The sequence below is a fragment of the Sus scrofa genome, chromosome 3 (assembly GCF_054392235.1).
Source record: "Sus scrofa isolate SSC_HxYL_T2T_F1_AM1 chromosome 3, Sscrofa_HxYL_maternal_Yorkshire_Landrace_v2.0, whole genome shotgun sequence".
NCBI classification, from domain to species: domain Eukaryota; kingdom Metazoa; phylum Chordata; class Mammalia; order Artiodactyla; family Suidae; genus Sus; species Sus scrofa.
The window spans coordinates 105,599,192-105,626,526 of record NC_139385.1 but is presented as its reverse complement, the minus strand read 5'-3'; the positions used below and the strand labels follow the sequence as shown (position 1 = coordinate 105,626,526).

The 27,335-nt window shown below is 43.7% G+C and overlaps 1 protein-coding gene across 1 annotated transcript in view; it reads right to left on the bottom strand.

The window, feature by feature from the left end:
• Positions 1-911: 911 nt before the first annotated feature.
• STPG4 (sperm-tail PG-rich repeat containing 4) overlaps positions 912-27,335 on the bottom strand; it is a 47,904-nt gene continuing 21,480 nt past the window's right edge. The window contains 5 exon segments of the mRNA XM_003481221.5: positions 912-1,135; positions 1,138-1,237; positions 4,049-4,153; positions 25,957-26,011; positions 26,219-26,283. Coding sequence (XP_003481269.3) covers positions 1,116-1,135; positions 1,138-1,237; positions 4,049-4,153; positions 25,957-26,011; positions 26,219-26,283 — 345 coding nt within the window. The 3' untranslated portion in view covers positions 912-1,115.

Below are 27,335 nucleotides of genomic sequence, written 5' to 3'. Positions count from 1 at the left end.
CATCCTTCATGAGACCCTGGCCGTCCAGCAGAGGGTCTGTCTGGCTGGAGCAGCACTGACTGCTTGGCTGGGGTCTGGGCTCCCCCCACCCCTCTCCGCCCCCACTTGCACCCTCCACTCTAGTTGCTGCCGGCTCCCTCTGTTTCCCTCCAGCAAATAATTCTTCCTGCTTTCTGCTCAGACAAGGTTCCTTGCCCTCCACCTTCCTCCCTCTCCTCTCTGCCTCTCTCAGTCTCCCCGTCCCTTGGGTGCCAGCCAAGCTGCAGCCTGCCTGCAGCCGTCCTTCCCCGCTCGGGCCGTGCTGTCCTGTCCCTGCTCTGAGCGCTTGTGACCTTTGTTGTCAGAACCGCTCTTCTGTCTACCGGGCACGGTGGTTTTAGTTTCCCGAGACCAGGGCCTGTCTTCGAGGTGGAACCCCATCCACAGGATGGCAGCCCCTGCGCTGCACACAAGGTGAACAGAAGGAGCTTCTTGGCACGGTTTTGCAAGCCACCCTTGAGCCGGGAACGCCTCCAAACTACCTTTCTGGCCTTGTCTCCCCTATAGCCCTCCCGAAACTCAGTCACATGCCTCGTTCATCTCTGCCTCAACCCCCACTCCCGGGCCCCAGCACAGCACCTGGCACGGAGCAGACACTCAAAATATTTTTGTTGACTCGAAACCGCAAATGCTTGTTGGGTTGAATCAATATTGTTCTTTTCAGGGAGTTGAGAAAGAGAAAGAACCATCTGTTGGGATCCTGTCAAGCTCAGGTTGGCCTTGACTGAATGCCGAGCCCCCAAGAAAGTCTCCTGGAGTCTGGGAGGAATTATAAGCCTGGCACAGCGGAGACCCACACAGAGCAGCGCCCGAGATGCTGTGAGAGCAGCCCAGGGGCACAGCCTCCAGAAAGACACCCCTTGACAATACACAGTGAGCATATAATTTATTGTTCAAACCAAGAGACGTCTGAGAGCGAGTTGGAAATTTTGCTGGGACTATTCCAGATCAGCGGGCTGGATGGTCATCTTGGGCAAAGGATTATGGTCTGTGGTCAAACCCTCCTAAAGAATAGACAAAATAAGCGTTTTCTAAACATAAGAACTTACGGAAACTCACTTAGGGCCAAGAAGGATCTATTTTAAAAGCCAATTGTGTTGTTGAAGAAAAGGCTGTGTTCTCGGCCCATCTTGGCTACGGTCCGGGGCTGCCTGGGGAACTGTGCTGAAGATGTGTATGCTCCTGGGCCTGGGGTTTTCTGAAAACAACAGAAAATACAGGGGGTGATCAGATGATGACGCCAAAACTGGGAGCCTCCCGAGTCTGGCTGTTGGCTCAGATGTGGCCAGTGAAACCCCACAGGGGGAGACAGGGCTGTACCGGCCTGGGCCAAGGCCTGTGTGCCCTTGAATTAGAGTCTGTCCTTGGAGCTGAAACCTGCACCTGTAGGTGGCTCTCCCTAAGGCTGCGGGGTTGCTGAGAGAAGGGCGGAAGAGCAAGTGAGAGACCCAGGGGGAAGGGCTCACACCCCAGTGCACCTCTCCTGGGCACCTCCTAGGAACCCCAAGCAGAGCCTGTCCCTGGGAATGCCAGCACACCCCCTCTCATGACCTCAGGCTACTGGTGGTGCGTTGGAGAGAATGGGTTCTGAACCTGGGTGGTTGACCTCAAAAGCCCAAACTCTGTGTTTCCCTTGCTCTCCCAGGATGACAGAGTCACGTGCTTCTCTACCAGGGCTTCAGACCACAGGCTTAGAAGTAGACATTCTCAAGGGAGTGAAGAGTTCTAATTTTGAAAAGTCATGTTTTCATTTTGATGAGATTCTTGAAAAAATGATCTTGCCAATTATTTCAACAAAGCTTCTTTTCTGTAGTGATCAGATGCAAATGAATGTTATTCATAGAGAAAGACTGATTTCTTAGGTCAGTGTTGCCCATGCTGGACCTTTTCTTTCTTCCTTTCTTCCTTCTTCCTTCCTTTCTTTCTTTCCTTTATTTTCTAGGGCTGCACATGCGGCATATGGAAGTTCCCACACGAGGGGTCAAACTGGAGCTGCAGCTGCCAGCCTATGCCACAACCACAGACACAGACACACAGGATCCAAACCGCATCTGCAACCTATCCCACAGCTCACGGCAATGCTGGATCCTTAATACACCAAGTGAGGCCAGGGACTGAACCCGCGTCCGCACGGATACTAGTCAGATTCATTACCACTGAGCTACAACAGGAACTCCCTGGACATATTTTTGAATGCTCCACAATTTTATCTTAGAGATGCTGCGTATGGGTAAGGGGAGAGTTTTAATGTCAGACAGGCCTGAGTTTGAGTCCTAGTCTCACCACCCATGGCTCCGTATGACCCTGGGCCATGTGCTTCCCAAGGCTGACCCATCGAATGAGGTTTTGAGGTTCACTGGTGGCCGCTCGTGACAATCGGCACCTCCAGGTCGGCAGCCAGGGCTCCACCCACCAGCCACCACCCCTATTATTATTCCCTATTATCACCAGCTTGTCGTTGCTGTCCTTCCTTGCAGTTTGTTATCTCTTCAGGAGACAGTGAGAGTGCTGCTGCCCCGAGCGTGGGCTTGCGTGGTCAGCCCAGAGTGAATGACATCCGCTGTCTGCAGAAGCTGCTTTAAATGACAGGATGTTTCCCTTGCCAAAAACAGCGGAGCAGCCTGGAAATCTAATCAAGTCCTGGCTGGACGTCAAAGGAAGCTGAAGCCTTTATTAGTGCTCTTAATGAGGAAGCAGCATACGTGTGGAGTCCTGGAAGGCCACCCCTCAGGAGGCTGCCGGTTGCGGTTCTCAGGCCTAGAGAACATCCGGCTCTGCCTCCCAGCCCTGGTTTCACTGGTATCAAGCAAACTTCTGGTTGGCCTTGGCTTCCTTCAGTTTCCTACAAGCAAAGACATGCCACAGAGTGGTGGCCCCAGACACCAACCCCCTTGCTGGACACTTGTAAAAGAATACCATGCCTTCCGGCTTCTCCATCAGTCTCCCGGGAGTTTGGTTAGCATGACTCTAACTTCCTGAGGAAGCCAGCCCTGTGAGCTCTGACAAAAATCTGTGTCTGCATCCTGGCGATGCAGCCAGGGTGTGAGGATCTGCTGGAGGGATCCGCTAGCCTCCTGCTGTCTGTCGGTCTGTTTTTAATTTTACTGGTGGGGGCTCCCTAGGATTCCTCCAGAGAAGGACCACACTGCTGCCACCACACCTGGCAGCCCAGGAGTGAGATGACCTGGGACACCTCAGGTGGGGCTGCGGGCGGCGGAGGGGGGGATCTGCAGTCTCTGGCTCCTCCCAGCCGCCCTGATCCCCCGGGGGGGACCCATTTTTTCTCAAGGGCAGAATTTGTGTTTCTGTCTCCCCAACCCTCTCAAATGAAGCCATATACCAGTGAGTTTGGGGGACTTTCAGACTGAGGTGCTGGCTGGTGCTGGCTGGGAATAACAAGGCCACGGGAATTAAAATTTTAGCCTTAAACAAACAAGCAAACCCAGCCACTGTTCATAAGTTCCATGTTATGCTTTTGCCATTGTTCTTGGTCTCCTCCAGGCCCTCGTGGCTCTCGCATACTCCCAGAATCCACCTGGTGTGTCTGCATGGACCTGAGCTTCTTTCCCTGTCTGCCCTGAGTGTCTGGGGGCAGGATGATGGCTCAGGCCTTAATGGTCCCCTTTGAGTCAATGTTTCTGCTGTGGCTTTCTACTCCCAGAAGACACACACACAAAGCCCGGTGGTTCTGGATGGGTGGGGGCAGCCAGGGCCCACTGCTGGCTTCAATTCATTAAACGGGTGTCCCCACAAAACATCATGGACGACGAAACACTGATGGCTAATTACCGTGCTGGCTCTTCTCAACTGGACCCAGAACACACCACACTCTTTGGGCCTGGAGTCACTCAGCCTGAAGCTGGCTCAGGGCTCGCCAAGTGACCTCAACAGGCAATTTTAGTGAGTATGTATACGAGAATTGTATGTAACTATCATACCCCCATCCTACCCCCCAATGCCCCCCACCCTCACCCCAAACCTACCACCATATGTCTTTTAGGACACTTACTGAACAGGGAGGCAAGAATCGAGGTACTCTGGATTGAAAGCAAGAAGTAACAGAACTCGCCATAGGTATTTTCAAGTCATAATGACCTGGGCCTGGGCCTTCACGCTGTAGAAATAAAATTTTTATAAGTTTTTTTTTTTTGTTTTTTTTTTTTTTTTTGCTTTTTAGGGCCGCACCAGTGGCATATGGAGGTTCCCAGGCTAGGGGTCTAATTGGAGCCATAGCTACCGGCCTATTCCAGAGCCACAGCAACGCGGGATCTGAGCCACGTCTTCGACCTACACCACAGCTCACGGCAACATTGGATCCTTAACCCTGAGCAAGGCCAGGGATCAAACCCACAGCCTCGTGGTTCCTAGTCAGATTCGTTTCCACTGCGCCACCACAGGAACTCTTTAAGTGTTTCATAATTAGTAATATTTGATATATTTTGATGCTTTATTTGCCTCCTATGAATAACCAGATGAAGCAGTGTGCTATGGTAGAAAAAGCCCTAGACTGGGCCTTGGAAGATCTTATTAAGGTGTGTCCTGGCACGAGTCACTGTGAAATGGGAATCATACCTGCTTTACCGGCTCTACCTGCCTTGGGGATAACTGCAGATTGAAGATTAAGTGACCTGTGAAAGTCTCTCCTGTCCCTGCCTAGACACCCTCCTCTCTCACAGGCTCCCTGCCCACACCTGGGGGGGAGCATGTTCTCTTAATTAAAAAATAAAAAAGTATTCACAGCAATGCATTGACACAAGTGCAATGCTATGAGATTAACATAAATGGATGAACACAATTTTAAAAAGACAAACACCTCAATAGACAAGTTAGCAAAGGGCCATGCACAAAGAGGAAAATTCAGTGAGGAAACTGGGGGGGGGGGGCTTTAAGATCATCAGGAACCAAACGGGTTCTTTTTTTTATTAATAAAGTATAGTTGATTTACAATGCTGTGCCACCCAATGAGTTCTAATGAAAATAACAATGAGATATTTTGTGGGGGTTAGGGAAAAAAAGAAAGAGAGGAAAGAAGGAAAGGAGTAAGGAAGGGAGGGAGGGAGGAACCAAAACTTTACCCACAGTGTGGATACTCCTATGTGACCGTGGTAGAAGCATTAACATGGTAAGTCTTTCTGGAGCACAACTGGGCAAGCTGTGAAACAGCTTAAAAACAGATAATACCTATCCAAAGGGAGAGAAAGAAAGAAAAAGGCGTCTGGGAGTTCCCACTGCGGTGAAACGGGATTGGCGGCATCTTGGGAGCACTGGGATGTAGGTTCGATCCCCAGCCTGGCAGAGTGTGTTAAGGATCTGGCTTTGCTGCACCAGCAGTTTAGGTCACAACTGGAGCTCACATCTAATCCCTGGCTTGCCAACTCCATATGCCACGGGGCAGCAAAAAGAAAGAAAAAGAAAGAAAGAGAGAAAGGAAGGAAGGAAGGAAGGAAGGGAGGGAGGGAAGGAAAAGGAGTCTGGTTATAAGATTGTTTCAGGAATCCAGAAGATAAATGATGAGTCCTGAGCCCAGATACACCAGGAAAATGAACACAGCCCAGATGCCACAGCAGATAATACAGACAAAATGTTAACCTTTTTTCTTTTCTTGCGATTCACTTTTTTCCTCTCCCATTTTCAGATACCTGTGCTACCTGACAGAAATAAGCCTTTGTGGCATAATGTCTTGGATCTGTTTCTAAGGAATACAGGACCTGGGGGAAGTGGGTAGAGGTAGAGACTGGCCGGGAGCTGGTCATTTTTGAAGGGGTACATGAGGGTTCTCTCTATGTGATGTATGTTTTTTAAGTTTTTATAAGACAAAGTTAATGACAGTATATATTTATTATTTCGGCCCAATAATTCAATTTTTAGGAGTTCTTCCTAAGGAAACAAATGAGAATGTGCGCAAATATTTGGCCACAAAGACATTCACTAAAACATTGTTTCTAAAAGTTGAAAAAATGAAAATAAATGAAATGACCAATGATGGGTGCCTGGCTAAATAAACTGTGATTCTTCCATTCAGCTCTCCAGGTTGATGAATTTTTATGGACATAAACACTACTTCCAGATACTGTCACGTGAACAAGGCAAGCTTAAAAAATGTGCATGAAAAAACTGGGAATGGAAGGTTCACTGGCAGTTGTTTTCTCCAGGTGGTGCCATGTTGGGTAAAAAAAAAAAAATTTTTTTTTTTTTTGCTTATTTTTGCTTATTCCTAATTTTTCTATGATAGACTTGAGTGCTTTTGAAACATGAAAAAAATTACACCTAACATAGAGATAAACGAATGTGGAGATGTGGTAAGTGAAAGGGGGGATAGGAAAAAAAGATAAAATGAGCAGTAAGGTTAGAACAGAAATGTATCCTGTGAGATCCCTGTAACACGCGAGGCTGAGCCACACGTTAGCCTGATGGATTTGGCTGCACAAGCTCCCAAGAGCAGACCCTCCACAGGCTTTAAGAGCAAGGCTTTCAAAACCCTGTTGTCATCTGGGTGGCACAGCAGTGTAATTAAGGCTGCCATTCTCAATTATTCACCACGAAGGGAGTCTGTTATTACCAGCCAAGCACAAGTCTGATAATCAAGGGATGCGTCTCATCATTTTACAACTCATGGCAGAGAAGATGAAAATAGCTGCGTTTTCAACCTGATGCATCCGTGGGACAGAGGTCGCTACGGGGCAATATGGAGTGACCTCTGCACTCCCACTGGAGAAGTCTGAGCTGCCATAGGAACACAGGCATGGGAAGTCAGGGGAATCTGGACAGGAACGGTGGGTCCAAAGGCTCCTTGGTTTGGCCATAATAAATGCACTGCTCCCAAGCCAGAGTGGTAGCTAGGGCAAAAGAAGCTGCTAAGGGTGCTACCAATAACTCCATGCCCTATGACAGTCCGTGCCATCAATGGGACTGCTGAGAAAGCTGCGACCTGGACCCCTTTCCCCCCATGCCGCATGTGGCTTTCATTTCTAAGCTTCCAAGTCATGAGCTGCTTGGGAGGCCCGGGGCCAGGACTGGTGAAGCCCTGATGTGTGCCTATGCCATCCAGCAGCCTTCCTGCACGTGCTTGGTCTTCTGAATCAAAGGCAGGAATTACTGAATGTATTTGCACCCCCTGCCCCATGCGTTGCATGAGTTCTTTTAAGTGGGAACGTCAGGGAAGTGGAATAGGCCCAAGTTCATATCCCTGAGGCACACAGGAATCCTGTTTAAGTGAGAAGTAGTGATCAGGCTAGGGTCCTGCAATAGGCAGGAAGCAGCTCCAGCAGAGTCCCTGCCTCTGCCCAGAGGATGGCAGGTGGGCCAAGGTGAAGCAAGGGAAGGGACCTGGTCCAGGATGGCTCTGAAGATGGGTGTCGAGAAATGGATCCAGTTCAGTGAGAAGGGGTTTAAAACAAGGAGGACATGGACATGGAGTTCCCGTCGTGGCTCAGTGGCTAATGAATCCAACTAGGAACCATGAGGTTGCAGCTTTGATCTCTGGCCTTGCTCAGTGGGTTAAGGATCCGGCGTTGCCGTGAGCTGTGGTGTAGGTCGCAGACGCAGCTCGGATCCCGCGTTGCTGTGGCTGTGGTGTAGGCAGGTAGCTACAGCTCCGATTTGACCCCTAGCCTGGGAACCTCCATATGCCGTGGGTGCGGCCCTGGAAAAGGCAAAAAGACAAAAAACAAACAAACAAACAAAAAAAAACAAGGAGGACAGGGAGGGGCAACACGGGGATAGGGGATTAAGAGGTACACCCTATTGTATATAAAATATATTGTATATACTTTGTATATGTATAAAATATATTGTGTATATTATGTATACATATATGTATAGGATATATTATACAATGCAAGGAATATATAGCCAATATCTTACAATAATTATTCTCTAAAATTTTTGAATCACTATATTGTACATCTGTAACTTATATAATATGGCATGTCAACTATATTTCAGTTAAAAAAAAAAAAATAAGAAGGGGGTTTCGCTGATAGTTAAGGACCCAGCATTATCACTGCTGTGGTGCAGGTTTGATCTCTGGCTTAGAACTTCCACGTGCCTCACACATGGCAAAAAAACAAATAAACAAAACAAGAAGGACATTTAACCGTCCTGCTCCTCCCTGAGGTTGGGGATTCTGCCCTCTCATTTACTGGGGAACTCTGTGCGTGATCCAGGGCTTTGGACCACGTTATGTAGGATGCATGGATGAAGCGCAGCATCCAAGTTCAAGGCAGTACTAAGCCCCTCTTGTACGGATTGGGTGGACTATTTCTTAAACCTTGCTATTGTCAGGGCCATGCTTTGGCAACTCTGGGTTCCCCCTGAACAAAACTTTTCAAAAACCATTGACGTTTGGTGCCAAAGGCGAACAGAATTATCGCCTTCCTGGAGTCCCAGAACCTGCTGCCAAAGGAAGGAACAAGAAGTCTTTTATCGTTTCCATTCCTTGCTGTGGGGCATTGTTCCATCTCAGCCTTCCTGATAAGATGATCAGTTTTCTCTTCCCTTTGAAAAAGTCTTACTTAATTGAGTTTCTACTCAATTAACCAACAGGGGCTGCAGGGATTAACACAGATGGATAAAATACTATCATCAACCTAGAGGGGTTTATAATTCAGTGAGGGACATAGGCAGAACCAAACAAAAACATCAAAAAAAAAAAATAAACAAAGACATGAGTAGCTAGGATGATGGTGAGTGAGAGTGGCGCTAGCTGCATGGCTTCAAGATTCCAAACCAGGCCCTTAGTGTACCTGACCTGTGCGATCTCACTGGGATGTTACAAAGGGCAGGAGCTTTCCACTCAGTGCAGAGGACTCAGAATGCACGGGTCTCATGGCTTCTCTGGAGTGCTCCTGGGATCCTGTCATACCCTGAAGACATAACCTAGAGTCCATTTTGGACTTTTTTTTTTCTGTCTTTGTCTTTTCAGGGCCACACCTGCAACATCTGGAGGTTCCCAGGCTAGGGGTCTAATTGGAGCTACAGCTGCTGGCCTACACCACATCTACAGGAACGACAGATCCGAGCCTCGTCTGCGACCTACACCACAGCTCACAGCAACGCCAGATCCTTAACCCACTGAGAGAGGCCAGGGGTCGAACCTGCAATCTCATGGTTCCTAGTCAGATTCGTTTCCCCTGCGCCACAACGGGAACTCCCTCTTTGTTTTTTCTTTTCTTTTCTTTTTCTTTTTCTTTTTTTTTTTTTTTTACCTTTTTGTCTTTCATCTTGGACTTCTTAGTGTATTTTCTTCCAACCCCTAAAGAGCAATAACACTTAGTACCATTGCGGTCCTTCGGTGAAAGCCCTGCCACCCCCTTCACCCACCACTGAACACACTCCTCCTCCTCCAGGGCTGAGAGGATGGGACTGGCTTATCTACACAACACTGCCCAAGAAATGAGAAGTGCCTGGTGCTTCTGAACATCTGTGTGAGAGCAGATGAAATGATTCCAAGTTTTTGCATGAGTTATGTCCTCCCCAAATTCATAAATCCTATGAATTTTTGTTGTGTTGAATTATGTTGAATGTTGAAGAGTGTTGCCCCTGAAAATCTTAAGTCCTGTGACTTTGGAATTCCCAGTAAGTCACATCGTGACCTTACTTGGAAAGAGGGTCATTCCAGATGTAATAAGTTATGATGAGGTCATTAGGATGGGCCCTAATTCAATACAAAAGATGTCTTTTATTTATTTATTTATTTATTGGTCTTTTTGCCTTTTCTAGGGCCGCTCCCGTGGCATATGGAGGTTCCCAGGCTAGGGGTCTAATCAGAGCTGTAGCTACCTGCCTACACCACAGCCACAGCAATGAGGGATCCAAGCTGCGTCTGCAACCCACACCACAGCTCATGGCAACACCAGATCCTTGACCCACTGAGCAAGGCCAGGGATCGAACCCGCTACTTCATGGTTCCTAGTCGGATTAGTTAACCACTGCACCATGATAGGAACTCCCAAAAGATGTCTTTTAAAAGGGAGCAATTTTGGAGATAGACACACACACACACATACACACGTAAAACATCATGTGAAGATGAAGGCAGAGATCTACAAACCAAGGAATGCCAAAGATGGGATGCTATACGAGAGCTGTAGAACTGATTTTCTTTGATTCAAAAGGAACCAACACTGCTGGCACCTTGATCTTTGACGTCTAGCCTCTAGAACTGAGACAATATATTTGTTGTTTAAGCTGCTCAGTCTGTAGTCCTTTGTTATGGAAGCATTAACAAATGAATGCATACGTGTTCAACTTATTTCTTCAAAATACAATGTGCCAGAGAGTGTGCTGGGAGTTGGGAATACAGTGTTATATGATTGTCTCCTAATCTCCATTTCCCTAAATTCCTTAGTATTAGGACATTTTTTTTTTTTTTCTTTTTTGGTCACCCTGTGGCATATGGAGTTCCTGGGCCAGGGATCAGATCTGAGCCACAGTTATGACCCAAGCCGCAGCTGTGGCAATGCTGGATCCTTAATCCACTGTGCTGGGCCAGAGACTGAACCTGTGTCCCAATGCTCCCAAGACGATGCCAACCCTGTTGTGCCACAGTGGGAACTCCGTTAGGACAATTTTAAACTGGGCACATGTCTACCCAGAATAAAGACTAAATTTCCCAATCTCCCTTGTGGCTAGATGTGGCCACATAGCTAATTTCAAGCCAAGAGGATGGATTCCCAAGAGCATCCTAAAGGAGGCGGCAGCTCATCCATCTTCCCCCCACCTCCTGCCTGCGAGCTGGTCCCATGTTTTCAGCTCTCTGGGATCATGGGGGTGGAGCTATGCTTAGCAGATCTATACATTGAGATATGATGCTGCGGAATCACCACACCAGCCCTAAACTGCCTACTGCAGACACTTTATATAAAAGAAAAATAAGTTACTATCTTGTCTCTAATATTGTTATTTAGGGTTCTGTTAGTGGCAGCAGAACTCAGTCTTCCTTTACAAACAGACGTGGGTTTTACATTCTAATAGGGAATGTAAACCTTACAAAAACATGGCACAGTATCCCCCAGAGGACATATATGGTGCCATGGGGGTGCATGTAAGAGGATAAACTGATCTGGTCTGAAGGGCTGGAGAAGCCCTTTAAGGAAGTACATTTGAGCTGAGACCCAAAGGAGAAGGAGGAAGAGAAGTTTGCAGGGCAAAAAGACTGCAGGAAAGGTATGTATGAGAAGCACAGCCTCCTTGCCTGCCAGCTCGCATCTCTCACAAGTATCCTATCTTAATAAATATATTTCCTGCCTGTCAATAAAAATTTAAAAAAAGCATTAATGGGATAGGTCAAGGAAAATCAAAATGGGTGAGGCCTCAGGGCAAGCCCAATAGGAAGATGTTATTCATTCTAACCTTGCTGGAATAAACTCATTGCATTGGAAAAATAAAATAAAAAGTGCATAGGCACCTGTCAAAAAAATAGTTAGCGACCTGAAATTCAACTTGCTTGTGGCAGTTACTGCTTTGTTGTTTTTTAACGTGCGTATTAACACTGAGTGGTTTTACTATTTAGTTGCAGAGGTAAACTGTCAAATGTCAGCCTTGTATATCCAATCTTTGCAAGTTCTCAGTTCCCTGAAGCCTCCTCATTTGCAGGCAAGTGTGCAGGTATTCGCTGGCCCATCCTTCGTTTTCTAGATGACCCTGGGGGTAGACCAGGCTCCAGCCTCATTGGAAATCTGTGGTGCTTTTTCCTGGGGACTTTGGGGCTGAGCTGGCAACCCCCTACTCCTGGTCACAATGATTGGTCCAGGGGCAGGCACGTGACCGTCACCCAGCCAATCAGAAGAGCCTTTTTCTTAACACTCTGAGGGTCTAGCAGGCGGTGGAAGTCTGGGGCTAAGGTGGTCATCTTGCCCTGCTCTTGGAGGGAGCAAGTCCAAAGGACAAAGAAAGATAAATCTGGGGCCAACGTGTTAGAGACTATGTACTCCAATAAACTCCGCCCTGCCTTTATGTTTTTATTTTTTGCTCAAGCTAATTTGGGATGGATTTCTGTCACTTGCAACTGAAGAAATCCTAAGGGATATATTCTGTCTGTTCCTAGTCAAGATGTTGTTAGAAGACAGGAGCGCAGGAAATTCTTCACACTCGCATCCAGACAGGGATATATGACTCTGCTGATGTTAATACCATTGGAAAAATTGCACAGATTTTTAAAAAAGAAAAATTGCCAGGATACATTTTTCTTAATAACCCTAGTACAGCTGTAGCTATATTTGAAAGGTTATATTTTTCCAAAAATGTTACCTACAAGTGAACTCATCTTTGAAGAGACTGAAGCTGGGGCCTCTTCTAATCATCTTAATTTTCAGATACCATTCAAGCATCAATTTGGCTTTTTTCCTAACGTCACCATATTTACTAATTATTTTTCTGCTCCTCATAGAATTTTAAACTATCAGCTTCGGTTTTAATTGAACTACTTCCTTAATGCAGAGAGTATGCCACAGATCTGCTATCCCCTTTACAAATTTCTATCAACTGTGATAAATGATAAAACACTCATTTGTATCTGTACAGCCTCTTTCCTGTTTATCCGATCCTTCATTATTCTTTATAGGCTTGTCAGGTTTTTAAGAAATACAGAAACATCTTGGAATACCTCTGACATCAAATAAAAGAAACAGATTTTTTCATATGACATTGTAAGATTTTATTCCTACTGTCAGGAAAGATGCATATCTCTTATTTTTTTTTTCACTTTATATACAACTGTGAGAAATAACAATTGAAAAGAATCTGCTCAGCAAATCATCATTGCAAGCCCCAAATCATATGAATGACTGACTCCTAAGTAGTAGTAATGGCACTATTTTTATTGAAGTAACAAAATATTTTTAAAAAAGTGTTTTTATGTTGACCGTTTTCATGACTTTTCTTTAGACTATCTACTTTCCTGACTTTTAAAAATTATATTTTGGAGTTCCCGTCATGGCACAGTGGTTAACGAATCCGATTAGGAACCGTGAGGTTGCGGGTTCGATCCCTGGCCTTGCTTAGTGGGTTAAGAATCCAGCGTTGCCGTGAGCTGTGGTGTAGGTCGAAGACGTGGCTCAGATCCCGCGTTGCTGTGGCTCTGGCATAGGCCGGTAGCTATGGCTCCGATTAGACCCCTAGCCTGGGAACCACCATATGCCAAGGGAGCTGCCCTAGAAATGGCAAAAAGCCAAAAACAAAGTTAAAAAAAATTATATTTTGAAAAATTATAAAAGCACTGCAAAAGAGAAATGAAGCAAAAAACCATCCTTAATCATAACACCTCTAAAAGCATAGTAGCTGGTCACCCAAAGCATTTTGCTTCATTTTCTATTTTTTATATGCCTAATTTTTCTTACATTATTTTAATTATGATAGACATACCAATTTGCATCCTGCATTTTTTTTACTAATTAGATCATATACACTTTGGTGCTATTTTATAATTTTAACAATAATTGCCTTGATGGCTGTAAAATATTCCTTTGTTTGGATATTTAACATTCTTTTAAAATTATTTTCCTCTGCTGGAGTTCCTGTTGTGGCTCAGTGGTTAACGAATCCGACTAGGAACCATGAGGTTGCAGCTTCGATCCCTGGCCTTGCTCAGTGGGTTAAGGATCCGGCGTTGCCGTGAGCTGTGGTGTAGGTCGCAGACTGGGCTCGGATCCCGTGTTGCTGTGGCTCTGGCGCAGGCCGGTGGCTACAGCTCTAATTAGACCCCTAGCCTGGGAACCTCCCTATGCTGCGGGAGCAGCCCTAGAAAAGGCAAAAAAAAATAAAACAAAAAAAATAAATAAAATTATTTTCCTCTGCTAGTACAGGATTGTTGCTACTGTCATCTTGCTATTATAAATAATCGCTTGATGATATTTTTGTATAAATGAATATTTCTACATATAAGATTATTACTATAGGAGGGTTTTCTCACAATAGAATTAGTAGGCTAGCAGATATAAATAGTTTTGATAGCTCAATACCTACTGCCAAGCTGCTTTCCAAGGGGTTGTATCCATGTATACGCCCACCAGCAAGAAACAAGAAGAACACTGATGTTATATTTCACATGCCAAGTAGATTTGGGGAAAAAAAGATTGAGAACAACAACATCTCCCTCACTTCTCTTTACCTTAATGGGCGTATGAAATAAAGTCATCAGTGGCTCCTATATGTTCAAAGAGGTTATGCAGGATATCTGCTATCCTTGATGCCTGTATGTGATCTCCAATCTAGAAAATCCTGTTTGTGATAATTCACAAAAAATGATTCCCAAGTTTAGAAAGGACTTTATGCATTGTGTCTTATTATAGCATTAGTTGTTTTTGGTTTGGGGTTTTGTTTTGTTTTGTTTTGTTTTTGGCCACATCTGCAGCCATGTGGAAGTTCCCGGGCCAGGGATGGAACCGGTGCCATAGCAGTGACCCAAGCTGCTGCAGTGACAAAGCCGGATCCCTAACCCACTGCACCGCAAGAGAACTCCAATAGTATTAGTCTTTTGATCTGGATATTCAGTACCATCGTGCTTGCATAACAAAGCTGTGAATGTAAACAAAATTTGTTATAGCACAAAAGAATTCTCCAATGAGCTAACCACTTATAAAAATTATATCCTATTCAAATATCCCTCTCTGTTTAGCACTAGCATCTACCACTGCAGACAGGTTGTGAATCAGTCTCTCTCCCTTATTAAATGATATTTAACAACACATTTCAGATAAAATGAAAATCTACTTCACGTGAAAATGAAGATTTTACCAAATAATGCAAGATTTCATGAAGTCAATGAAAGAAATAGAGAAGTACCTAAATCACAGGAAAAGTCTTTGACCAGTGAGGAGCCAGCAAAATTAGATTCGCTAACAAGAAAGAAGTTGAACAAGGATTGTGACGCTATTGGTGCTTCAGTAAAGACTAATTTAAAATATCAAAGACACTCGTGGGAAAACTGACGAATCTTCAAATATTTTTTTCTAAAATTTTTCCTCTATGATTTCATTAGAATGTCAAGCAGGAAGTGAAGGATGTCACTATGCAATCATAAAATATTGGCAGAAAAAAATAGAAATAATAAAATATTATTATTTAATAATATACTAAAATAATATAATAAACTAAAATAATAATAAATAAATCAACACAATAATAAACTAATATCAACTAAAATCAACACAATTTCCTTTTAAATTTTTTTTTATTTTTTATTTTTTGTCTTTTTGTCTTTTTAGGGCTGCACCTGCGGCAGACGGAGATGCCCAGGCTAGGGGTCGAATTGGAGCTGTAGCCACCGGGCTACACCACAGCCACAGCAATGCCGGATCCTTAACCCACTGAGCAAGGCCAGGGATCGAACCTGCAACCTCATGATTCCTAGTCGGGTTCGTTTCTGCTCTGCCATGATGGGAACGCCACAATTTTCTTTTTTTAATCTAAGAATTAGTATAGTTGCAATTATAAGATATCTTCATAATTTGTAGTTTAAATCTTTTTAAGTAAAATCCAAATCAAACTTTGACTATGTTGAAATTTTGATTCCATTTAAAGTAGGTTCACCTTAATAGGTCTTTTTTGTGGGTCAAGTTATATTTGGATAATGAAGACTCCATTATGAGGAATAACTGAAATCCAAGTTAACCATCAACAGAATGGCTGAATAAGTTATGATGTGATAACTTGATTATTTGCCCAGTAAAAAGAAAGTTTAAAAGGATTTCTAAAAACACAGAAGTGAAATATGTGCTAATTGAAAAAAAGATGTAAAAGGGAGGTGTAACATAAGCACAAGTATGTTTTTAAAACTGCATAGAAAAAAAAGGAGAAAATTACTTAACATTGTTGGTTGCTTATGAATAATGAAAAAATTTTTAAAATAGAATTTTCAATATTTTCCAAATTTTATTCATTTTTAGTCTAACTTAAAACTTTTTTTTTGTTTTTAAGGGCATAAGGAGGTTCCCAGGCTAGGGGTCTAATCAGAGCTGTAGCTGCTGGCCTGCACCACAGCCACAGCAACGTGGGATCTGAACCACGTCTGCAACCTACACCACAGCTCACGGCAATGCCAGATCCTTAACCCACTGAGCGAGGAGGCCAGGGATGGCACCCTTGTTCTAATGGATACTAGTCAGATTCATTTCCGCTGAGCCACGATGGGAACTCTTGCTCTAACTTAAAACCTTTAATATATTTTTACTTAAATGTTAAGACATTTTATTAAATGCATAGAAAAACATAGCTCAGGTATGTGGCTGGGATATGTTGAGATCAGGCGACTGAGCGATGAGCCGATCTTTTTCCTGGGATTCCCTAAGTATCAGGATGTGGTTCTCTTTTCTCTGGACTCAAAATAATTTTTCCATTAATCTTTTGCCTGTGGGGCAAACTGTGCAGGTCAGCAGTCCGCATTAGGAGAGGAAAGGGGGCCTGCAAACTGAAACCATCCTGTGTGTGTAGTTTTACCTCCCCGGGTTTGAGCCCTATGCCTCACCTTCCCTTTCCTTCAAGTCCTGAGCATCCCTGTGATTCTAAGGAACAAACAGGCCCCCATCTCGTCTGCAAACCCCACACCTGCTTTTTAGCCTATGGCTTTCTCTACTTTTTATTGTCCAAAAATTGTTGAAATCTCTTATTTGCTGATGTTTCCCCCCCCCCAACCCAGTAGATTTATTTATTCTTTTATTACCATTTTATTGGGATTTGAGAGTGAGAAGAGACTGAGGTATGTGGCCAATTTGCTGCATTGAGTGGGAAATCATGTACTGCTTTTAGAATAGAAAACATAAATTTAAATTCCAATAGCTCTTATGACCATAATTACAGAAAGAAAAGATAATCAAATTGCATAATATCAGTTTATCCCACATAAGCAGGAACTGCACCTATATAATATTCACCCTTGTAGATTTTCTCTGAAACCACACTGCTTCATATTTATGTCAAAATTGGATCCTCTCCTAAGAATGAGCACTTAGGAGGTCCTGTCACAGCTCAGCAGAAACAAATCTGACTAGAATCCATGCGGATAAAGATTCAATCCCTGGCCTCAATCAGTGGGTTAAGAATCCAGCGTTGTCATGAGCTGTGGTGTAGGTCACAGACGCGGCTTGGATCCCAAGTTGCTGTGGCTCTGGCGTAGGCCAGCAGCTACAGCTCCAATTCGACCCCTAGCCTGGGAACCTTCACATGCTGTGGGTGTGGCTCTCAAAAGACCAAAAAAAAAAAACCCCAAACAACGCTTATCTATTTTATAAGGTAAATGTCTGTGAAAATTCCCAACATAGCAACTCTTTGTGAATTTTAGTTTTTCTCTTTTTTTTGTAGATGCTTTTATGGAATTAACGTGAGGCTAATGTCTAAAGGTGTCACACGCATGTTTTGTGCACAGAATGAACAGTTAATGATGACATAAATATCTAATAATTGAGACCCCCTTCTCACATTTCTCCCTCTTTTTGGTTCTTTTTCTTTAGCCCAGGTGCTCTAATCCTTGCTGTCTCATCAATATTTCTGGGAGGATGATGGGGGAGGAAAAAGATTTATTAAGTTACCAACCCACATTAGTATGAATTGGATCAATATAGTTCTTCTACTAGGAGCTTTTTCACTTATAAGAGGATGTATCAAAAGGAAAAATCACCCCCCAAAGACTTTGGCAGTTAAATCAACAGGGACACATCTTGTGTCTCACCTCTTAGGCGCCCATGTCAAAACCCCTACTATGGTACACCTCAAATTAATACAAGGTTATAAATCAACTATACTTCAATTAAAAAAAAAAAAAGGAAAGAGGAGTTCCTGTTGTGGCTCAGTGGGTTAAGAACACAACACTGTCTCTGTGAGGAGCTGAGTTCAATCCCTGGCCTTGCTCAGTGGGTTAAGAACACAACACTGAAAATAAAATTAAAAAGAAAAAAAATAAGAGTCATCAAAACCATAAAATGTGGGCAAGGGATGTTAGGAAGTAAATAACCCTTTTTGTTTGTTTGTATGTTTCTCTTCTTAATTTTAATATAGTAATGAAGTGTTTGAACTTACAGGACCATCAGGCTAAAACACACAATTATGGGAAGGGGTTAGCATATTTAAAAAACAGGGCAACCACAAGCCAAAACCAAATATTACATTTGCAAAAAATGAAAAAAAAAAATACACTCAAGCAGATAACAACAGGAGACCATCCAACCAAAAAAAAAAAAAAAAAAGAAAGGAAGAATGGAGAACCACAGAATCAACTAGAACACGAGGTTCAAATGGCAATAAATAATCATCTATCAATTATCACCTTAAATGTCAATGGACTGAATGCCCCAATCAAAAGACACAGAGTGGCTGAGTGGATAAAAAGGCAAAAACCTTCAATATGCTGCCTACAAGAAACTCACCTTAGGACAAAAGATACATATAGATTGAAAGTGAAAGGGTGGGGAAAAATATTTCACGCCAATAGACAAGACAGAAAAGCAGGAGTCGCAACACTCATATCAGACAAAATAGACTTTAAAACAAAAGACATAAGGAAAGACAAAGAAGGACACTATTTAATGATTAAGGGATCCATCCAAGGAGAGGATGTTACTATCATCAACATATATGCCCCAAATATAGGAGCACCCAGATACATACAACAAATATTAACAGACATAAAGGGAGATATTGATGAGAATACAATCATAGTAGGAGACCTAAATACCCCCCTCACATCAATGGACAGATCCTCCAAGGAAAGATACCTCCTACTCCATTCTCTGCTCCTCCTCCTGCGGGGGCAATGATCCCACCTCCTCCCAGTCTCCCGGGTCCTCCTCGTCCTGGTATGATGCCAGCACCCCACATGGGGGGCCCTCCCATGATGCCAATGATGGGCCCCCCTCCTCCTGGGATGATGCCCGTGGGACCTGCTCCTGGAATGAGGCCGCCTATGGGAGGCCACATGCCAATGATGCCTGGGCCCCCAATGATGAGACCTCCCACCCGCCCCTTGATGGTGCCCACTCGGCCAGGAATGACTCGGCCAGACAGATAAGGAGACTGGGGAGCCTCTTTGTATCAGCTTTATGTTACTTGTTCTGCTTCACCAGGAGATCATGGTACTGTGACTCTGGGTGTTTTCCAACAGCATGACAAGGAAGACTCCTCCCCCTTCCTATCAAAGAGAGAGTAGTTTTGGAGGGGAGTAGTGGGACAAAAAGCAATTTTCATTTGTATTGTGAAATGTGAAAATAAAATTGTCAACTCTTTTAGTTAAAAAAAAAAAAGAACACAACACTGTCTCTGTGAGGAGCTGAGTTCAATTCCTGGCCTTGCTCAGTGGGTTAAGGATCCAGCATTGCTGAAAGCTGCAGGACAGCTCACAGATACACCTCGGATCCAGTGTGGCTGTGGCTGTGGTGCAGGCCAGCAGCTGTGACTTTGATTCGACCCTTAGCCCAGGAACTTCCATATGCTGCAGGTCTGGCAATAAAAAAGAAAAAAAAAAAGTTCAAAAAAAGGAAAGAAAAAAGAAAAAAAATCCCTCCTAGGGTGTTTTAGGCATTGCTGTAGTGAGTGGGGAGATATAAATACAAATTCACCTCTGGGCCCCACAAGTAAAGAATGACTTGGGGAAGAGCCCCTGGATCCTAAAGCTGACAGGACAGCTAGCACTTTGGTCTCCTTGACTTTGGCTTGGAAGGGACAAGTGCGGGGTGCCCCTTTCCTCACCCTTGCCCTTATCTCCTTCCTCTGCTTGGAGCCGGAACGTGCTGGGAAGCTTACAAGCAAATGCATCAGAAAACTCTGGAGGTGGCGGCTGGAAGGAAGATGGCTCACGTGCAGTATCAACAGACGATATTAAGCTTGAGTCATCAGTGCTAATTTGGGGCGCCATGCTTCCAGCTGTGCATGCTCAGCCACTCGGCCCCACCCAGTCAGACATGGGCACAATGAATCACAGACCCTTGGTTAGCATGAGTGAGTGTGTATGCTTATCTGTGTACATGCTGGTTGGGTGACTGACGTCAGGGTGTCCATATCCTTCAAGGGGGCAGCGAGAGCACGGATCAAATGTCTCATTTGCCTTCGGATGCTCAAAAGTGCCTCCCTGGCATGGGGCCTCACACACTGAACCATGCAAAAAGGATTTGTGGAAGAGGTGAAAGAACTTCTATGGAAGTCAGCTAGACTCAGCTTTATACAAAGAGATGTTGTTGAGAAGAGACTGGAAGTTCTAACATCTTAAGGGTGGCCCAGGAAGAAATATGGCCATTTAAGGAAAGCCATTGTGCAGAGTCCCCATTGTGGTGCAGGGGAAACGACTCCAACTAGGAACCATAAGGTTGTGGGTTCAATCCCTGGCCTCACTCAGTGGGTTAAGGTTCTGGCATTGCCATGAGCTGTGGTGTAGGTTGCAGATGCGGCTGGGATCTGGCATTGCTGTGGCTGTGGGCTAGGCCGACAGCTATAGCTCCCATTAGACCCCTAGCCTGGGAACCTCCATATGCTGTGGGTGCGGCCCTAAAAAGACAAAAGGCAAAGAAATAAACACATAAAAAAATTAAAGCCATTGTGGTAAGGCTCTCAGCAGGAGCCTAAGCTGCAGCCAGATCAGAGCCTCGTAGGCGGGTTGGCGGGTGAACCTCCCAGGAGAAAGAAGCCTCCTGCACATGAACTTATCCCACGTCAAAGGGGACCATGCAGGCCAACCCGGCCCCATGAATAAGCCTCCGTCATCAGTGGGGGGTTGTGGCTCCAGAGACGGCACAACGTCTGCCACTTGGCTTTGACCCCAGATCAGCTCGACACGTCCTTGGCTTTTACCCCAGATCAGCTCGACACGTCGACATTAAGCAAGTCACCTGGTCATGCTCACTCAAGGGACAGCGCAGCTTAGAGCTCAGGTTCTGAGGTCACCATAGACCGGGTCTAAGTCCTGGCTCTACCTTTGGGCAGCAGACTTCCGTTTCCTAAGCTATCAAATGAGTAGTACCCACCATATTGCAGTGAGGATGAAATGAGATGCATGTCAGTCATGGAGCACCATGCCTGGCACCAGCAAACCAATGAGTGACGGTCATTGTCACCATCAAAACTGACCCTAACAGAGTAGCTAAGTTTCTTCCAGTCCTCAGGGTCCTTAACAGTTCTTTGACTATGACCTTAATTTCCAGAACAAGGAAACTGAATAACAAAAGCGGTCAAATGAGTTTTCAGAAGGAGGCCTAAGGATGAAGGCATTTATCTCCTGGAGGTCGAGACGATGTCCTCCTAAGAAGTATCATTTCTTTACCACGCTCACACTGTGTGTCACTAGCTCCCACCGCTGGGACCAAAGGAGTTTGCCCTCTGAAATTTACAAATTTGTGGATCTAAACCAAACCCACAAATCTGCTCTGGGAATGCATGTTTAGAACAGACATGAATCACAGCCCTGGGCTGTTTCTTTGTCTTGGAACATTTTCCATGAAAGTATTCTTTTCACTTTGCTGAAGGACAGGATGTTCCAAATCAGTGAATCACTTTTATTTATAAAATGGAAGGGATGAATGACATCAATGAAATTGGTAGACAACGGATCTCCAAAAACTACAGCCACAGAGCTCAGGAATTTCAGACATTAGGCTAAAAGCTGGAGGACTGGCTGAGCGTCTTCTCCGCAGGTCCCTACCCACCTCATCTGCAGTAGTCAGGTAGCCACCCTTCCCTCATCCCTGTAGGAGATGGAAGGTTTCATTTCCCGCGAGGCTGCACCAGAGATCTGGACCCAGGAGCCCGGGCAGTGTGAGGACAGGGACCTTTACTGAAAACAGGAATTTGGGGGGTTCCCCTTTTGGCTCATTGGGTTAGAACCCTGACTAGTATCTATGAGGACACGGGTTCGATCCCTGGCCTCGCTCACTGGGTGAAAGGATCTGGCATTGGCGTGAGCTGCGGTGTAGATCGAAGATGCAGCCCAGATCTGGCACTATGGCTGTGGTATAGGCCAGCAGCTGTATCTCTGATTTGACCCCTAGCCTAGGAACCTCCATATGCTGTGGGTGCAGCCTGTAAAGACAGGGGGGAAAAAAAGGAAAGGAAGAAAACGGGAGTTTCTAGACATACAGGCGGCCAGCAGGCACATGAAAAGACGCTAATCACTAATTATTAGAGAAATGCAAATCAAAACCACAATGAGGTATCACCTCATACAGGTCAGAATGGCTATCATCATGAAGTCTACAAACAGTAAATTCTAGAGAGGGTGTGGAGAAAAAGGAACCCTCCTTCACTGTTGGCAGGAATGTAAATTGATGTAGCCACTATGGAAAACAGTATGGAAGTCCCTTAAAAAACTAAAAATAGGGAGTTCCCCAGTGGTCTAATGGTTAATATTTGGTGCTTTTGCCCCTGCAGCCTGGGTTCAACCCCAAGCTGCTACATGCCATGGCCAAAAAAATAAAAATAAAAAATGTTTTGAAATCAAAAAGAACTAAAAATAAGTTACCATATGATCTACCAACCCTATTCCTGAGCATATATCTAGAAAAGATGATTAATTTGAAAAGATACATGCATCCTGATGTTCACAGCAGCACTATTTTGCCAACCATGGAAACAACTCTAACGCCCATCAACAGATGAATGGATAAAGAAGGTGTGATACAGATGTTCCCTGGTGGCACAAGGGATTAAGTATCTGGTATTGTTGCATGTATGGTGCAGGCCACGGCTACAGCTCGGGTTTGATCCCTGGCCAAGGAACTTCCACATGCTGAGGGTATGACCAAAAAAAAAAAAAAAAAAAAAAAAGATGTGGTGTGGTTTATATATAATGGAATATTACTCAGCCATAAAAAAGAATGAAAACTGTTATTTGCAGCAACATGGATGGAACTAGAGATTATAATACTTTATTTTTTAATACAGCTGCACCTGCTGCATATGGAAGTTCCTTGGCTAGAGGTCTAATGGGAGCTGGAGCTACAAGTCTATGCCACAGCCATGGCAACACCAGATCCAAGCTGTACCTGTGAACTCTGCTACAGCTTGTGGCAATGCCAGATTCTTAACCCACTGAGTGAGTCCAAGGATTGAACCCACATCCTCACAGAGACAACACCAGTTCCTTAACCCACAGAGCCACAACAGAAACTCCTGAGATTATCATGCTAATTGAAGGAAGTCAGACAGAGAAAGACAAATACTATACATTACCTTACATGTGGCATCTAGAAAACAGTACAAGTGAATCTATATACAAAACAGAAACAGACTCACAGGCATAGAAAACAATCTTATGGTTACCAAAGGAGAGAGGAGGGGGAAGGATAAATTAGGAGTGTGTGATTAACACACACAAACTACTGCACATAAAATAGGTAAGCAACAAGAATTTACTATATAGCACAGTGCCTATATTCAATCTTGTAATAACCTATAATGGAAAATGATCTGAAAAAAATACATATAACAGAAGCATGTTGCTGTACACCTGCAACTAACACAATATTGTAAATCAATTATACTACAGTTTTAAAAATGGAGAAAGAACTATATAACAAATGTTGAGACACCACGCCCCAGCCCAGCCCCTTCCCTACTCAATTACCAGAACACTAGCAACTAGCCCCACACTAGCAACTGCCTGTACCCCAGGCAGGAGGCTGAGGAGTCATTCTGAAGTACATGACGTGATCAAGAGAAAGCCTAACAGATGCAAACATTTATGAGCTACACAGAGGAAAAGCCAGTCCTCATCTCATTAGTCTATTGTGAAGTTCACCTGGAAATCATCCCCACCTGCATTAGTTTCCTGTTGCTACCATAACAAATTACCATAAATTTGGTGGCTTAAAACAACAGAATTTTATTTTATTATTACCATTATTTTTGTCTTCTTTTGCCTTTTCTAGGGCCGGGCCCGCAACATATGGAGATTCCCAGGCGAGGGGTCTAATCAGAGCCATAGCCACAGGCACAGCAACGCGGGATCCGAGCTGCGTCTGCAACCTACACCACAGCTCACGGCAACGTGGGATCCTCAACCCACTGAGCAAGGCCAGGGATCAAACCCACAACCTCATGGTTCCTAGTCGGATTCGTTAACCACTGAGCCACTATGGGAACTCCTTGAAACAACAGAATTTTATTGTCTCATAGTCCTAGAGGCCAGAAGTCCCAAATCAGTTACACTGAGCTGAAATCAAGGTGTTGGGAAGCTGTGCTCCCTAAGATTAGGATTAGATTAGGATTCCCTTAAAACCCACCCCCGGCCCCTCCCAGTTCCTGGTGGCACAGCCTTCCTTGGCTTGTGTTCTTAAAAGTGTCCTTTTAAGAGGGAAACAGAGGAAATTTGAGAAGGGAGGAAAAGGCAGTGTGACCAGGAGGTGGAGATTGGAGGGAAAAGAAGAAAAAAAAAAAAAAATTTCACCTTTATTGGCTATCTGAATTTCTTATTTTATGAATTGTTCATTCACTGCCTTTATCTGTTTTACTTTTTCTTTTCCTTTTTACAGCCACACCTGCAGCATATGGAAGTTCCCAGGCTAGGGGTCGAATCAGAGTTGTAGCTGCCAGCCACAGCCGCAGCCACAGCAATGTCCTCATGAATGCTAGCCATGACGGGAACTCCCATTGCCTTTATCTCTTAAAATGTGTTATCTCTGGAAAAGATGCTTTATCCTAAAATTAGATATATGCTAATATATTTTCTCCTGATTTTATAGTTTCAAAAGTATTTAATTCTTTAATTAACATGGACATTATTTTAACATGTAGTATAAAGAATCTATTTTTTCCAAGTTAATCAACTATCTAGCATGAAATATTTCTTCCTTTCTCCCTACTGATTTGTCATACCATCTTTACCAAATATAAAAATCTTATATATTCTAGAGCCTTTGAGCTCTGTTTTGTTGTTGTTGTTGTTGTTTGTTTTTTTTTTAGGGCCATACCTGCGGCACATGGAAGTTCCCAGGCTAGGGGTCAAGTTGAAACTGCAGTTGCTGGCCTACACCACAGCCACAGCAACACTGGATCCAAGCCATGTCCACAGTCCACACCACAGCTCACAGCAATGTCAAATCCTCAACCCACTGAGCGAGGCCAGGGATCAAACCGCATCCTCATGGATACTAGTTGGGTTCGTAACCTACTGAGCCACGGTGGGAACTCCCTGAGCTCAGCTACCTATCTTCTTTCTGATGTTTGCTGTTATGTCCTTCCCCACAGGTTTCTATTTACAAATAAATAACTATAGTCCATTAAAGCACCCCAAAATAACTTCATATTTTCTCATTCCTTCTTTTTTAATTTTTGGCATCCTACTGATTACTTCTCGGAAAGAGTTCATTTCTGTCAAACACAGGTCCATGTATTTGAAAACTTTTAGACACAGAAAGAATTTTCACATTTTTTAAAGGAAAGAAATTAGGAATACTTTTCCTTCTTGCTATTAACAGCGATCTACTGAATATCTCTGATGATTGTAATGATTAATTAATTCAACAAACACTATGTGCCAGCCGTTTTCCTACATGCTCGGTCTACAAGACAAAAACAGACAAAAATCCCCACCTTCATGAAGCTTACACTCTGGTGGGGGAGACAGATTAAAAACGGGATACGCACATTTTTAAATGTACTGCCTCAGACAGTGCTGAGCACTATGAGAAAAATAAACCAAGAAAGAGGGGCGGGCAATTCTGAACAGGTGACTAGGGATGACCTCAATAAGGTCATATGAGTCAAGACCTAAAGAGAGTGGAGGAGCCTCTACTTTTCTTCTATAACGTGACACAAACGGGTTACTTACATTGAAATCCCCAGTGTATCTTCAGATATATTTTAAGTATATCTGAAAGCAGTTACCTTAATCATTCATTGCTTTTCTACTACAATGAGAGGGGATGTTCATCAGGATCAAAAGGAACCACTGCCCATTTTAAACATTAAATTCATCATGAGTTAACTGTCGGCCGACATACTTACAGGAGTGAAGCAGCCTGTTGGAAATCTTTGAACTGTAGAACGAAATATGAAGCTCCTAAATTTGAAAAGAGAAGATATGTTTTTCTACATCTTTTAATGTGAGGATCTTTAACATATTCTCTATCATTAAATATTAAAAAATGCTAATCTGGATATGATGGTTATAAATGAGGTTTAAAAGTCATTAGTGTTGGTTGTTAAGTATGTAAATAGAAAGGCATGAGTGAAATTAGTAAAAGCAATGTAATAAGCATACAATTACCTGGAAGCGTACTTAGGAACTGGTGCAGGAAGTAGATCGTATTGCCCTGGTGAAAGCTTAACTGACTACAAACAATGGACAAAAACACCAATAATAGATTAATATAGCTCTCAAACTAACTTTATTATCTATCATTCATAAGCCTTTATTTTGTGACCATGCAGCATGACTTCTTTTCTTTTTTTTTGTCTTTTCTAGAGCCGCACCGCGGCATATGGAGGCTCCCATGCTAGGGGTCTAATCAGAGCTGTAGCCCTCAGTCTACGCCAGAGTCACAGAAATGAGGAATCTGAGCAGCATCTATGACCTACACCACAGCTGACGGCAATGCCAGACCCTTAATGCAATGAGCGAAGCTAGGGATCAAACCGGCAACCTCGAGGTTCCCAGACGGATTTGTTAACCACTGAGCCACAAGAGGAACTCCAACATGATTTATTTTCTATTTTACTAGTGGAAATGGTATATTTTCAAAGGCAGAGATTCAAAATATTCAACAGATACTCAGTTTTCATGGTGAATTTTATGACTGTATGCCTGCAATAGTGTATAGAAAAATGCTGTACAATTAATCATATTTTAAATGTACTAGACTCAACAAATCCAACTGACAACCAATTAGTGAAATACAAATCAATTTCTCTGATCCCTGGCTCAGGAACTCCATAATGCCTTAGTGTGACCAAAAAAGAAAAAAAAAAAAAAAAGAAAACAATCTCATTTACAGCAGCATCAAAAACACAAAATCCTGGACTTCCCTTGTGGTGCAGTGGGTTAAGGATCCAGCATTGTCACTGCAGTGGCCTGGGTTGCTGCTGTGGCATGTTTTTAATCCCTGGCTTGGAAACTTCCACATGCTGCAGGCATAGCCAAAAAACCCATAAAACCACAAAATACTTAGGAATAAATTTAATTAACAGATGGAAGATCTGTACAGTGAAAACAATAAGACACTGATGAGAGAAACTGAAGAAGATACAAATGAAGGGAAAGATATCCCATTATGAATTAGAAAAATTAATATTGTTAAACTATCCATACTATCTATCCAAAGCAATCTATAGATTCAGTGGAATCCATATCAAACTTCTAAAAGCAGTTTTTCAAAGATACAGAA